Source organism: Triticum dicoccoides, chromosome 3A, assembly GCF_002162155.2.
Source record: "Triticum dicoccoides isolate Atlit2015 ecotype Zavitan chromosome 3A, WEW_v2.0, whole genome shotgun sequence".
In the NCBI taxonomy this organism is placed as follows: Eukaryota; Viridiplantae; Streptophyta; class Magnoliopsida; order Poales; family Poaceae; genus Triticum; species Triticum dicoccoides.
In genome coordinates, this window is record NC_041384.1 from 244,756,593 (window position 1) to 244,770,897 (window position 14,305).

Genomic DNA, 14,305 nt, shown 5'->3' on the forward strand with positions numbered 1-14,305 from the left:
TTTATTTACTTCTGTTGCAACGCACGATCATGTTTGCTATACTTATATAATGTAGTATAAAATTTATTTCCACTTTTGTTCGTCAGAGATAAGAACTAATGGATTTGGATGATGTTTTAAAATTATCAACTGACATTTGTAAAATTTAATATGCGTTATGACAAAATATTTTGAAAACCCGTGGCAACGCACGGGCATTGTATACGTATATATATTATATATATATATATATATATATATATATATATATATATATATATATAAAGAAGAGCTTGAAATCTTTGCTGCGAGAGAGATAATACACGTACGGGGAAAACCCTAACACTCCCAACCACCAATCATACAAGGACGCTGCAGGGATCCAAGAACATCGGTGGCCACCTCCATGGTCAGTGTCGGCGTCCATGGGCTTCCTCCACAATTACGACGTGTCTGCTACCACTTCGTCAACCACCTCCACACCACAAGAAGGCCATGGTCATGAGGAATCTCCAAAAGTCTGATTAGTGCCACCCCTTATTTGCATATGATCAGGTGTTCTAATCACAATACTAAAATCTTTTTTCAGTTAATCCTAAAGCAATTATTCTAAATTTTGTTTGAGAATCAATTATTCTTTTTTGAGTGCTGAGAATCGATTGTTCTATTTTTTTAGACAAGATTATTCTAAATTTATGACCGGTAATCATGTATCAGTGGGCTAGTCAAATAAGCTAGACCGGCCCGGCCCGGCCATCAGTCTAATAGCTCTGGAAGAACGGGCGGCGGTAAGAGCGGCCACGATGCGGTCGTCGTCGCCTTCCTCCTCGATTCCTCGTCGTGCTTGCTCGCGATCCATTCTGCAGGGAGGCGAAACCCTCTGCGCGCCATGGGCGACCACTACGGTACGCTTGGGGTGCGGCCCGACGCTACCAAGGCCGAGGTCAAGGCCGCCTTCCGCCGCCGCGCCCTGCGCGACCACCCCGACCGCCACGCTCAATCCGGCGACGCCGGTGCCCGAGCCGAAGCCGCGCGGCGCTTCCGCCAGGCCTCCGACGCCTACCACGTCCTCTCCGACGACCAAAGGAGGGCCGAGTACGACCTCCGTCTCCGCTCTTCCTCCTATGTCCGCACATCCTCCTCCACCTGGGCCTCCTCCTCGGGTTCGCACGGCTACGGCTACGGGCACAGAGAAAGTTCTTGGCGGCGGCCGCCTCCGGGAGGCGGAGGCGCATCGGTGGGATACGATTGGGGCTTGTTGCTGAAGGCGATGACTCGGCGAAGGTTCCTTCTCAATCTCGGCTTCTCCAGGTACCAAATTGGCATCGATACTTTTCTTTCTTGAGTTCCTATGGCGCCGCGCAGAGGGCTCTTGCACTAATTTTGTTAGGTTTTCAACTTTCAAGAGAGAGTCCAATACCATTGCATGATTGTTACACAGTGGTTTATGGATATCTTGGTGTAAGAAATTAAACAGAACCAAACCTCCAAATTGGGTTACCACAAGTACTTGAATATTTGTTATCACTGCTGTTCGGTCAAATGTGGATGCGCTTGGAGCTGGCAATCAGTTCCAAAAAACAGAATCAGACGTTTTTCCAAAGAAATTTCGTCATATATTTTGAACTTCAATACCTGTTCCACCTCATGCAATGGCATTCTTACTTCATAACTGTTTTGGCTGTTGACAGAGTACTTCTAATTCATAAATGTGAAATTAAAATTGACATGATATATGGCTACTCTTGGTGGAATGGTGGTTGATGATGAGTCGGTGAAGTCGGCTCACAAATCCTATGATGATCATGGGTTAGATGACACAGATTGGTGCTAAAATCAATGCTTAGTAGACTAGTAGTGAGGGGCTTAAATGTCAAACTAACATGGAACAATGTGAGCGTGAGTGTTGTTAACAAATCTATCCGAGGAATTGAACAAACTAACATGGAACAAGCCTCTGCACACAGTTTTTTTCCAATAAATGAACCAGATTTGAAAATAATGAGTTTATTGGACTGAAAACCAATTTAAAGCCATCTCAACATTGGACATAGCCTTCTTTAACGAACGCAGGTGCAGCAAATTCCCCAGAGTGATAGTTTTTTCCAAAGCAAGCTTCAAGTCGACCTTCCCTACTCCAAAAGCAGCAGACCTGAGCTGTTTCCTATCAAGAAAGGAAGAACTGTTGGCACATGCATGAGTTTCGGCTCTTGTATGAACCAACCAATCAATGGATTGACAATCGACATGCTATAACCTATAAGTAGAACAAGGGTATAATGAATAATCATACAGTGAGGTACTAGATTCACCGACAACCACACCTAGAGTTCTACCCTTGTGAGCCATTCTTCCCGCCTTCCCTGTCGTGGCATACATATCTTGGCCTTTTGGCCTACCTCACTGCACTTAAAGCAGGTGGCACCTTAGAGTTTGTTGCTTACTAGATTGGATTTTGATGCCCTGTCATGTGTGACACAAGCCACGTCTCTCCACATCCTGGTGAGCAGTCGAGTCATCAAACTTCATGCCCTCTCATTTCTGATTAAGTGCGATGGCAAAACTTCTCCATGATGGAGATTTTAGGAATTATGCCCCTACAACAAACTTGGAGTTGTCTTGAACATCGGATTGAGCCATCTTATCCACTATTGCTGTAGGATCGTGGGACTGCCTTATCACTGACTCATTATCAACTGTCTTGTTGTTGTGGTATTGTTCGACCACCTAGATCTAGCACCCTGATTCTGAAACCACGAATTGGTGGTCTAACACATCCCGTAGCTCCACGATAAATTTGTATGTCATAGAGCTGCTCCGAAAAGATCATACACACAGCAGTTTTGTTTGCTACCTCAAGATCCACCTCCTGCTGGCAAGCCATCAGGTGTCACCTGTAGTATAACCCACCACAAGTTCTAGGGTAAGTGATACTAACGTACTTAGACTGCCATCTTTAATGTTTTCAGTATTCAGTCCTTAAATATGAAGATTAGTCACAATGACATGTTATTCTCTAGTGATGTTTGAAGTGCTAAAGCTGACGATGTCACAATGACAAGTTATTCTCTAGTGATGTTTGGAGTGTCTCTGAAAAATACATGCAATATGAAGTAATAACTGAATTACATTTAATTGAATTGCAAGTCAGTACCCAAGAGATAAATTAACCCACTAACCAACTGATTAAGTGTAGGCAGGAGAGCGCAAAGCATACAAAGTATTGTTGATCGTGCTAGTATGGGAAGAACAAGATAGCTCCACACAAGGCAACATGAAACTGATGTCCAGGCAAATAAACTATTAATCATGATAGAATAGACATACATGTACTAGAAAGTAATAGCAGGTATTAATAACACTAGATCACTCAAACAGAATAACCTGAGTGACATTAAACAGTTTGATGCACTTATACTCTGATGGGAAATTCACTCGAAGACTCGACCACATTCAGTGGCCAGCCAAAGAACAGAGGAAGTAGATGTTACGTGCACATGTCAACGTAACTCATCCCAGACGGCTGAGAGAATGTCCTAGAGGGTGCTAAATTTTGATCGGTCACGGCGTGTGCTACCAGGAGATCCATATGCTTAACATTGCAAACTCATGTGATTCCCTTTAGTGTTTTATGTAGTAATATCAAATGTTCTAGTCCGAATGGCCTCCCATTATTTTTATTATGATAGCGGTTGAGTTCAATGGCTGATGATGATAATTCTGCACTGCAGTGTATTGCTTTCTGGTGCAGCTTTTCTTGATGGAAGTATTCTGGAACTCTGGAACATGAATAACTCTGGGGTAAGTGTATATAGCCGGTGAACTTCTAGTGCTTTATCTAGAGTAACTTTCATTCTCATTTATTTCTTTTCTCAGTATCCACATGAGTTCCTTTGGTTTAACGATTTAACCCTTGTTCTTTTGAATTTATTTCCGTCAAGAGCAAGTTGATTTGGTTGTTGAGTGACAAAAGCTGGGTGAAGCTTATAATATGCAGTTTATTAGAATTGTTAGAAGGGAAAAGGTGGTACAAAACATCAAATGGTGAAACTTAATCCTTTTAACGTTGTCCATGTGATACCTTCTCCTTATCTGATTGTGACCATCACTGTAATGCGTCCAGTTTGTTCATTAAGCTAGAAAGATTGCAATTCACTGATAAGTTCAGGTTAAGTGCGGAATATGATGGAGATGCCCTTTTCTTTTTCCCAGTTGGTAGTTAGAATGCTTCAGTTTGGATTTTCTTGTACCTTCCAATGATGAACCACCCTTTGGAAACTATGGAACAGCTTCATGTTTTTCAAAGTTGTATTTCCAATTGGTAAGAAAATGAACATCAGTTTTTGAGAGTTTTCAATTTTCAGATGTAATTAAACTAACCCCTTGGCCATTTGTAGCTGCTCGGTCAGGTGAGGAGTAGGGATTAATTGGTGAATCGGCCTATTAACTGAATTTATCGGTAACCCATTCATTGGTAGGTTAATTAGGGCCTGCATATGCTGTTCATTGACTTAGAGAAGGCCTACGATAAGATACCGCGGAATGTCATGTGGTGGGCCTTGGAGAAACACAAAGTCCCAGCAAAGTACATTACCCTCATCAAGGACATGTATGATAATGTTGTGACAAGTGTTCGAACAAGTGATGGCGACACCGATGACTTCCTGATTAAAATAGGACTGCACCAGGGTCAGCTTTGAGCCCTTATCTTTTTGCTCTGGTGATGGATGAGATCACAAGGGATATACAAGGAGATATCCCATGGTGTGTATGCTCTTTGCGGATGATGTGGTGCTAGTCGATGATAGACGGACGGGGGTCAATAGGAAGTTAGAGCTATGGAGACAAATCTTGGAATCCAAAGGTTTTAGGCTTAGTAGAACTAAAACCGAGTACATGAGGTGCGGTTTCAGTACTACTAGGCACGAGGAGGAGGTTAGCCTTGATGGGAAGGTGATGCCTCAAAAAGACACCTTTAGATATTTAGGGTCTATGCTGCAGAAGGATGGGGATATCGATGAAGACGTGAATCATCGAATCAAAGCCGGATGGATGAAGTGGCGCCAAGCTTCTGGCATTCTCTGTGACAAGAGTGCCACGAAAGCTAAAAGGCAAGTCCTATAGGACGGCGGTTCGACCCGCACTGTTGTATGGTGCTGAGTGTTGGCCGACTAAAAGGCGACATGTTCAACAGTTAGGTGTGGCGGAGATGCGCATGTTGAGATGGATGTGTGGCCACACAAGGAAGGACCGAGTCCGGAATGATGATATACGAGATAGAGTTGGGGTAGCGCCGATTGAAGAGAAGCTTGTCCAACATCGTATGAGATGGTTTTGGCATATTCAGCGCAGGCCTCCAGAAGCGCCAGTGCATAGCGGACGGCTAAAGCGTGCCGATAATGTCAAGAGAGGTCGGGGTAGACCGAACTTTACATGGGAGGAGTCCGTAAAGAGGGATATGAAGGATTGGAGTATGGACAAAGAACTAGCCATGGACGTGTGCGTGGAAGCTTGATATCCATGTGCGAGAACCATGAGTTGGTTGCGAGATCTTATGGGTTTCACCTCTAGCCTACCCCACTTGTTTGGGACTAAAGGCTTTGTTGTTGTTGTTGTTGTTGTTATCTTAGCTACATATAGCAATAATGCAGCAGCAGCATCAATAATGGAGAGCCAATAAGCGGCAGCGGCAGCAGCAACAGCATATAACACAGAGCAGGAGCAACATATAGCATAGCACAAAGCAGATCAGCATATAGCACAGACTGCTTGGGGAGGGGGCGGCGACCTGGAGCAGGAAGAAGAAGGGAGGCAAGCTCGTCTGCTGTGCTGCTGGTCTCGGGGAGGGGGAGGGTCGGCGGGCTCGAGCGGGAGGAAGAGGCTTGGTGCCTGGATCCTTGAGGAGTGCAGGCACCTCCGGCGGATGACGGCGGCTGCTCGTAGCCTCCTCCAATGAGGGTTACTACGGGAGGGGAGGGGAGAGTGAGAAGGGCCTGACCTATAAAACACCCAGTTTGGGGGTAAAGGAGGGAATGGTCCAAAATGTTGGAGCCCAAATTTCTCTCTCCCTCTATTCAGTTAACCGGCCCAGTGGAATAAATCGGCCTGACAGCCGATTAATCCGCTGGATGGATAAGGTGTTATCGCATCCTTGACCTACGGATTCAGGATTAACTGGCCGATTACCTTAAATATCGTTCGATATTTTTAACAGTTTGTAGAAATGATTATTCTTGTTTACTTGAGGAATTTGCGTTCACTAAACCATATATTGAGTTTAAATGTTCTACACATATATGTACACCAAATCTTATTGGCATGCTTAGCAGTAGCGGCTATAATGAGCTCACACACTTTCTTTTCTTGCTTATATAAGATAGTAAAAATGTGTCTTATTTTGACTCTGATTACAACTTTTCTGTCATAGTACTTTATATCTCTTACACCTTTTTTCCTGTACGTCAGGGTGGTATACTTAGATTTAGAGGTTGCAACGCCTAGCTACTCCCGTACATCAGTTTTGTTAGGTGTGTAATTTCATGTGTAGAGGTGATAAGAAACCCCTCGGGCAGCTTAGTTATGCTGGGTAGGGTGAGTGAGAAACAAAGAGGAGGATTATTATAATTATATAAATATTGTGTCAGGCATCATCAGCATATGACTAGTACTTAATCTTATTCTTGCTATTACTACTTACTAGTAGTAGTACTGGTGTTGTAGAAAAAAACGATTACTACTTACTACTAGTGACATGAAGTCGTGTTTTGTCTATTTGCCATGCAGAAATCATTTGAAGAAGCAATGGAGTCGATTGAGAAGGTAAAAGGGGGAAAGGGGAATAGGTAGAGAAGTAGATAGGTTCCATCAAATTGTGGTACACTGGTACATAGACAAACGAGTGTGCATATTGTTGTTCAGATCCTTCTGTGCAGTCGGAATAATATTTGTGACAAAGTGACGACTGATTACCTGATCAGCGTAGCTGTGGATGATTGTAATGTGCATCTATGCCTAAGGTTCTTCCAGTGCAAAGATTCAAACAAGTTCTTTTAACCTCCTCTAATCATGCTTTGTTTCCTCGGAATCTGCAAGTAATCGCATTGTGTATTGTAATGGTACAGACATTTTGGTGGGTACGAAGGCTGGCCTGTATTAGAGATATATTTGGGTTGCATGTGTTTGGTAGTCTAGGATTTGTAATCCATCTCCTATCTTATTTTTAGGAGAGGTGTCTTGCCCTTAAGTCTTGTACTCAATATATACTCAGTCATCATGGTTCAATAATACATCCATCATATTTCCCAATTCTCTTCCTCTATTCTTTCTACTTCCTCGATCATATTTCCCAATTCTCTTCCTCTATTCTTTCTACTTCCTCCGTCTAGGTGTGTAAGTCATCTTATGAAAATTAAATAATCTCAAAACACTTAGACATGGTACATTAACTCCCTCGTCTTTTCTTGTTTCATGACATCAATCAATAAGAGACGTGGGTCGTGCATGCTTTTAATGACTTAAGAATAACAAATATGACATACAGTGGTTAGTTCATTGCATGCAATGCTATTGATTAGCAAAAAAATATTAAATTCTCTCGCTTTTCACTCCGCCTTGGTCGCGGTGCACAGCCTAAAATGACTTACACACCTAGACGGAGGGAGTAATATGGTATCAGTCTAACCGATTCAAACCCTAGCCGAAGCCCATCTTTTTTGCCCCGCGTGCCGCCCCTGGGCAGTCGGCCTCCATGTCCGTCGCTGGGGCCACGCCACCCGTACCTAGGGTTCATCTGTAGTGTTGACCGGCTGCCCTAGAGAGTCTTTTCTCGAGCCCTTGCTCCGGAATTTTCTTTCTCGCCGGTTGTCTTGATCGGCGTTTTCTTTTTGGTTTTTCGATCTACGAGCGTTTTGCGTCGCTCGCTGCCGCCCACCCGCCCCTCTACTCCGACACCGACGCGACCACTTCGCCTCTTCTCTGACCCGACGGCCTTGCACGACACGGCGGCCCGTCACGGTTGTCGTTCGCGCGTCTGCCCGCCCATCGCTCTACGTCAGCCGTCGCCGCCCTGCTTCGACCGAGATTCCTGCATCACCTCCCGCCTCCGTCCCGTATGTGCGGCCTGCCTCCACACGACGTTGCGTTCGCCGCTTCGGGCCTGGCTGCTCGGGTGACGCTGTTGCGTTGGCCGCCCGCGCGTCGGCGCTGACGCACTCGTCCGCGTGTCATCCCACGCCGCCCGTCGTTGCCGGCTTCATCCCGCACTCCGCCTCCACCGAGCGACGTCTCCAACCTCGCGCGTGATCGGATTGATCACCCGCCCGCCGCCGCGATTCACCTCATCTACGTCGGGCGACCGACCTGTAAGTCGGTTGCGCGCGCCTCCGCATGTCCCGTGAAGATCGTCCCCGAGTTCAGCGCGCCCCTCCACCGATCGAGCAGCGGTCTACTGTTGCGTCGCCCCGTCGGGCCGCAGCGCCGCCGCCTCGTGGTTCTCCTCACGGCTGCATCTACTCGTGTGTCGTCGCTGCGCTGCCCCTTCGGGGTGTAGTGCCGTGATACACGGTTCCCTGTCACCGCTCCGAGGTCGTCCCCGCGGTTGCACCGCCCCGCGCTCCCCCGCAACGCCGCCCCTTCGGGACGTAGCGTCGCGGCACGCAGTCCACACCGCCGCCCCAAGGTCTTCCCGTCGTCGCCCCGACTTGCCCGCCGCCGTTGCGTCGCCCCTTCGGGCCTTAGCGTCGTGGCCCGCAGTCCACTCCGCCGTCATCGCACGTCGACTTCCCGTGGTATACGCCGTGCCGCCTCCATCGGCGTGGGAACACCACCGTCCCACGCCGGTCTTCGTCACGCTGTTGGGTTCTCCTCGCCTACTTCGAGCACCGTCGCCGTGCTCCTAACTTAGTCGTCGCCGTCGGCGCGTCCTCAAGCCCCTGCCACCGCTCTACTTCCTCGGCACCGCTACCGCTCGCTCACCCGAGCCACGCCGTCAGTCCACCCCCTTCGTCTTCGTCCAGCACCAGCTCGTCGCAGCGTCGCTGTCATCTTCCTCGACCATGCCGTCATCTTCCTCGACCATTCCGACCACCATTGGTGACATCGGCCCCACGCCGATTGGCGCCGCAACCGTCGTCGAGTCTCCTTCTCTGCTGACCCCTACGACTCCTTGACATGGCGTATAGCTCGTGCAGGTCCCTTGTCTACGCATGCCCGATGCTGGCACCACCGATCTGTGCCTTTGTCCACGACGTGTCCCCGGGCCTGGCAAGCCTGGTGCGGCGCTTCGTCAATTTCGTCTTCGTTCGTCTACGCATGCCCGGTGTTGGCAACACCGACGTGTGCCTTTGTCTATGACGTGTCCCGGGGTCTGGCAAACTCGGCGCAACGCTTCGTCAACACCATCTTCTTCCCGGCGCACCACTACTTCAACACCACTTCGCCCATGACTAACTCGGTGCCTCCTTGCGCCCGCAGCTCCATGACGACTTCCTCGACACCGGCCACCCCGACTCGACATTGACCACGACATTCTTCGCATGGCTACCTCGACCACGGCTACACCACCCACGCTCTCGGCTACCTCGATAACGGCACAAAGGGCTATCACCTCGCTTGAGCAACTCGACGGCTTCCTCTACAGTCAACGCGCCCGCGACGCAACACCGTCCACGACGCTCCCGCTACGACTGCGGAGGGATGCCAGCCGTCGGCTGCTATTCTCTTCAGTCTGACCGTTCGTGACGCTCATGTTGTCCGCAACGCTACCGCTACGACTGCGGGGAGGGGGGTGTTAGAGATATATTTGGGTTATGTGTTTGGTAGTCTAGGATTTGTAATCCGTGTCCTACTTTATCTTTAGAAGAGGTGTCTTATCCTTAGAGATATATTTGGGTTATATACTCACCTCCGAGGCTCAATAATACATCCATCATATTCGGCCAATTCTCTCCCTCTATCCATTCTAACAGCCTGGGCTTCCGGAGGCTAGTGTTTGAAGCTATGTTTAAAGCCCTAAATCAGACATGCTGTATTGTTGAGAGCTTGTGTCATGTCAAGTGAAATTTATGTGCCTGCAAGGTTGTCCAAACTATGTCGTTGACAAAGAAAGAAAGAAGCAGCAGTTTCGCAGCTGCTGTCTGTTTGTCAACAAAATCATGCACGCAGACGCAAGCTCAGTGTGCCGTCACTTGACTCTGTCTCCACTAGGCGAGTCCACGAGTTCGTTTTACACAAACTTCATAAAATCTGTGATGGCCCGGCACCGCCACTCCTGCGGTGGTGTGTCCCTTCTTCTGTCAAAAAGAGAGAGAGAGAGAGAGAGAGAGAGAGAGAGAGAGAGAGAGAGAGAGAGAGAGAGAGAGAGAGAGAGAGAGAGAGTGGTGTGTCCCGGTCTGTCTGGTAAGGAAAGCCACACTACAAATAGCATTAATACGTCATCCTACGACTGTAAAACAGCCATAGAACCATGCAGCTATTTGTTCTAAGAGTTAATTACACTTTTGATATATAAACTTGCACTAGATGTACATATTCATACATAAACTTAAAAAATGACATAAATCCATTCTACGTGAATTTTGAATTTGCTAACCACATGTCCCGGGGTACATAAATCGGTTCTACAACTTGTGTTCCGGGTACTTTTCGTCGTCTGCTGGTAACTTTTCACTCCATACCTGCATCTGCATGTGGGTCCCACATGTCAATGTATTAGATAGAAAAATAGGAGTAGATGCATAGCCAGAAACAACCAGCAGGAGTCGCCCACTCTTCAAAAAAAAAAGCAATTAACTCTTGTTCTTTCTAATCTCGTCCACCGTTCACGTCGCAGCGCACGATGGCAACGCTCCAAATCTCTGCTCATCTACGTTACGTGCGTAGCTGAAAGGCAGAGCACGGTTAAGACCATAACACCAGCACAACACTTTGTAAATTGTAATGCAGTACTACTACTACTTGGATTAGACTACAAGTGATTAACATCATCATTGACCGCCACTAATCCACTTTACAGAACTCCTACTACTACGATCTCAACAAAAAGGAATCATTTACCACCTCCGCCCATCTGATCCTCACATCGGGAGGACCGACAAGACACTAAAAGCGCTACGTAGCATAAGAAAAGGAAAAAAGACTAATCCTTGAGAACTTCAGATCATCCCCCAGCTCTCCAACGTCGGGAAGGAGGACACGGCGGGCGGCGCGCTCACCATGGCCTCCAGCTCCTGCATCAGCCGCAGCGACGAGTCGTCCGCCATCGCGGGCATTGCTGTCGCCGCCGCCGCTCCGCCCGACGTCTTGTCCTCCCAACGCTGCTGCGGCAGCGAGGGCGCCTGGCCCTGGTCCAGCAAGAAGCAGGCGGACGTGTCCAGCGTCGGGAGCACGAAAGCGAGCGGGTCCGGCCGGGGCGGCGCTGGCACGGCGGAGGCTCTCTCCGCGCCGGGAAGGGCGTAGCCGGTGATCTCCTGCACCATGCGACGGAAGTTGGCCGGGTCGGCGGTGATGTACGTGGTCTGCGGGCGGCGGGACACCCGGGGCTTCCGCTTGGAGACGCGGCCCGTGCAGTGCCGCGCCGCCGCCGCCGCCGAGGCTGGCCTGCAGCTTACGGCGGGCAGCGCGGGCGCGTCGTACGGGGTGCAGGACAGCTCGGACGCGGAGGAGGTGGTGGTCGTGGAGGAGGAAGGGGTCGGGGAGGACGGCGAGGCGGAGGCGCGAGCGAGCGCGGTGGCGAGCGCGTCGTTCTCAAAGGCGGCGGCGGCGGGGGAGAACCAGGCGGCGTATGGCCAGGGAGCCGGGGCGGGAGCGGGGAGGTGGGACCAGGTGGTGTCAAGGCTCGCGCAGCTGTTGGCCATGGGAGGGAGAGGGAGTAGCTTTGCTTCCTGGATTGGGTTTGAAGGTGACTGATGCCGAGTGAGAGCGCGGCGGGGGGTTTATAGAGGGAGTGAGCGGCATACAGGATGGCGCTGGCCGCGGAATGGTGGACGTACCCAGAGCCAGCGGAGCAATAATCTTTTCTTTTGAAAAGTTAAATGATTTTGGTAGGGTTCACGATGACGGTGAGGAAGTGAGGAGAGAGCGGGGATTCGACATGGGGGTGGAGAAACCGCGTTGCGGCGTGGGCCGCGCAGCGAGCGCGGTGGACACGGCGCCGAGTGTGTGCTGCTGGCCGCTGCCGGTGCCACACCCGCCCTGCCGGCTAATCGTCTCATCACGCCACGTCGCCTCTTTTCCTTGTCTAATCTCTCTCTCTCTCTCTCTCTCTCTCTCTCTCTTCCGGTTTCTTTCTCCTTCCCAGAGGACACTCGCGAGCGTGGCCCTGTGGCGGTCATTCTTCTTGCTGCCCAAGCTAGCCAGGGCTGCCTTGTTCCCCTAGCCTTGTGAATCCAGGCGTGTGCGTCAAGCCGAGGTAAGGAGCTGCAAATATTTATGTAATGTCACCAGATCTTAACTGCTCGATCCGTAGTTTAATCAGCCAGCAGTTTCCTGCAAAGATGACGAGTAAACTAATCACAGTGCTCGGCATCAGCTTGTTTTGTGCATACAGTAAGCCGTACGGAATAACCAACAGAATGTACTCCAGTAAGCATGGTTAGCAAGTGGAGCAGTGCTGTGCGGCGGTGTGTGAACAGCATTCAGTTGATAACGTTGGATACCGACTCGGCACGACGGCGACACTGTCCTGTCCTGCCTGGCACACATGGACGCTCCCGTCGTCTTGCTCTGATCCTTGCTTCAACACAAAAAAGGAAGAAAGAAAAGAGTCTTCGCCTCGTAGACGGGGAGTCAAAACGCGTTGTCAGACCCCGGGCCCACGCCCGATGTGGTACGCATTTGGCCTATCTGGCCGTATGGAGTATGTAGTAGGAGTATGTATGGAATGGAGGTGGATCGGCTTTCAGCAGAGGCGAGCTGGCCCGGGTCGAGTGACCAAAAGGATTCCATATCCCATTCCCTTTATCCGCAGCCAATCATCAGTCAATCACATCAGTTGACATGGTCAGTGGACGGCGGAGAATCATTATTGCAGCAGCTAGGCAGCATCGCTGAGACGAAATCACTGTTTTAACCTTATACGTGAAGATTAGCACGAATTGACCTCGTTTGAAAAATATTTTTGAATTTGACTTTTTTTGGTCACGCCAACATCCCTGACGTTTCAATTGCACTGCAGACGCCACGATCAATGGCGTTTAGCCCCGACCCACACTTCCGCAGTTGGCGCTGATGTGGCAAAGGCGAAACGCCATGAACCTTGCGTTTGGTGTAAATGCCATACTCCTTGGCGTTTGTTAATAGACACATGGCCAACCGGCCGGAGGAGGACTTCGTCGTCGTCCCAGCCATGCCGGAGATGTAGGCGGAGTCGGCGCTGCTCTCCACCAACGCAGCGGTGGCTTGGTTCGAAGGAGCCCGCGAGGATGTCCCATGCCACATCGCCGCAGCTGCGTTCGCTACCACCTTTGGCTTCCGTCAGGCAGACGTAAGTGTGGTGTGTCACTTCCCCGAGCAGTATCTCGTCAGGTTTATGTACCAGCACAACTGTGCCGACGCGGTCAACCGTGGCGACTTTCTCGTCGGCAACTCCTCTCTCTTTGTCCACGCTTGGAGGCTCGAGGCGCATGCTGGACATGATGCCTACGTTCGCCTGTGCATCGAGGGGGTCCCTGTCCATGGCTGGAACGAGTATGTTGCCGCATTCGTCATCGGCCGTGGGTGCTCCCTCGACTACATCAAGCAGAAGTCGCTACGCCGGGAGGATACGCGCTACCTGGCGCTCTGGGCATGGACGTCCAACCCTAACACCATTCCAAAAGTGAAGTGGCTCACGCTGCCCGCCCGCGGTCACCGGCGCCGTGGCCGGCCCGGCCTGCGTCACCGCGTGCTGATCCACCTTGACTTGCACGAGGACCACTCCAAGGCTCGTGACGACGACGACCCGCCGCCAGCTGACATCTACGAGTTCACGTGGTTCCCCCGTATGGTGGATGGCACGACACGACGTGGTGACTGTCGTGCTAGACAGTCATGAGACGAGAGGCGTCCGGCACGGCGCGACGACGACAACGACCGCGACGGCGGCCCGTGTGCGCAGGAGGGATGGCGCGACCGCATCCACCGCTCCCTCTCCAGGGGCGCTCGCGGCCGTCAGCGCCAGGATGGCCAGGAGCACTCCCGCGATCGCTCGAGCGACATGGGTGGGAGGCACCGAGGTGTTGGCCTTGGGCACGCTGATGTCGCTGCGGCGCAGCTGGTGTCGGATTTCGGGTTTCGCAGACCCTTGAGAGGTTCAAACTCTGGGGTGCGTGCGAAGAACTCAACCCCCCCA

At 50.3% G+C, this 14,305-nt stretch overlaps 2 protein-coding genes across 2 annotated transcripts; both read left to right on the forward strand.

The window, feature by feature from the left end:
* The first annotated feature begins 398 nt into the window (after window positions 1-398).
* On the forward strand, window positions 399-7,063 carry LOC119268007 (chaperone protein dnaJ 72-like). Its single transcript, XM_037549492.1, has 3 exons — window positions 399-1,290; window positions 3,711-3,780; window positions 6,763-7,063. The coding sequence occupies exons 1-3, from the start codon at window positions 869-871 to the stop codon at window positions 6,823-6,825; spliced, it is 555 nt and encodes a 184-aa protein (XP_037405389.1). The 5' UTR covers window positions 399-868; the 3' UTR covers window positions 6,826-7,063.
* A 6,441-nt stretch (window positions 7,064-13,504) lies between these two features.
* On the forward strand, window positions 13,505-14,008 carry LOC119272199. The gene has a single exon (XM_037553742.1). It carries the CDS (start codon window positions 13,505-13,507, stop codon window positions 14,006-14,008), a length of 504 nt encoding a protein of 167 aa, XP_037409639.1.
* Window positions 14,009-14,305: the final 297 nt, after the last annotated feature.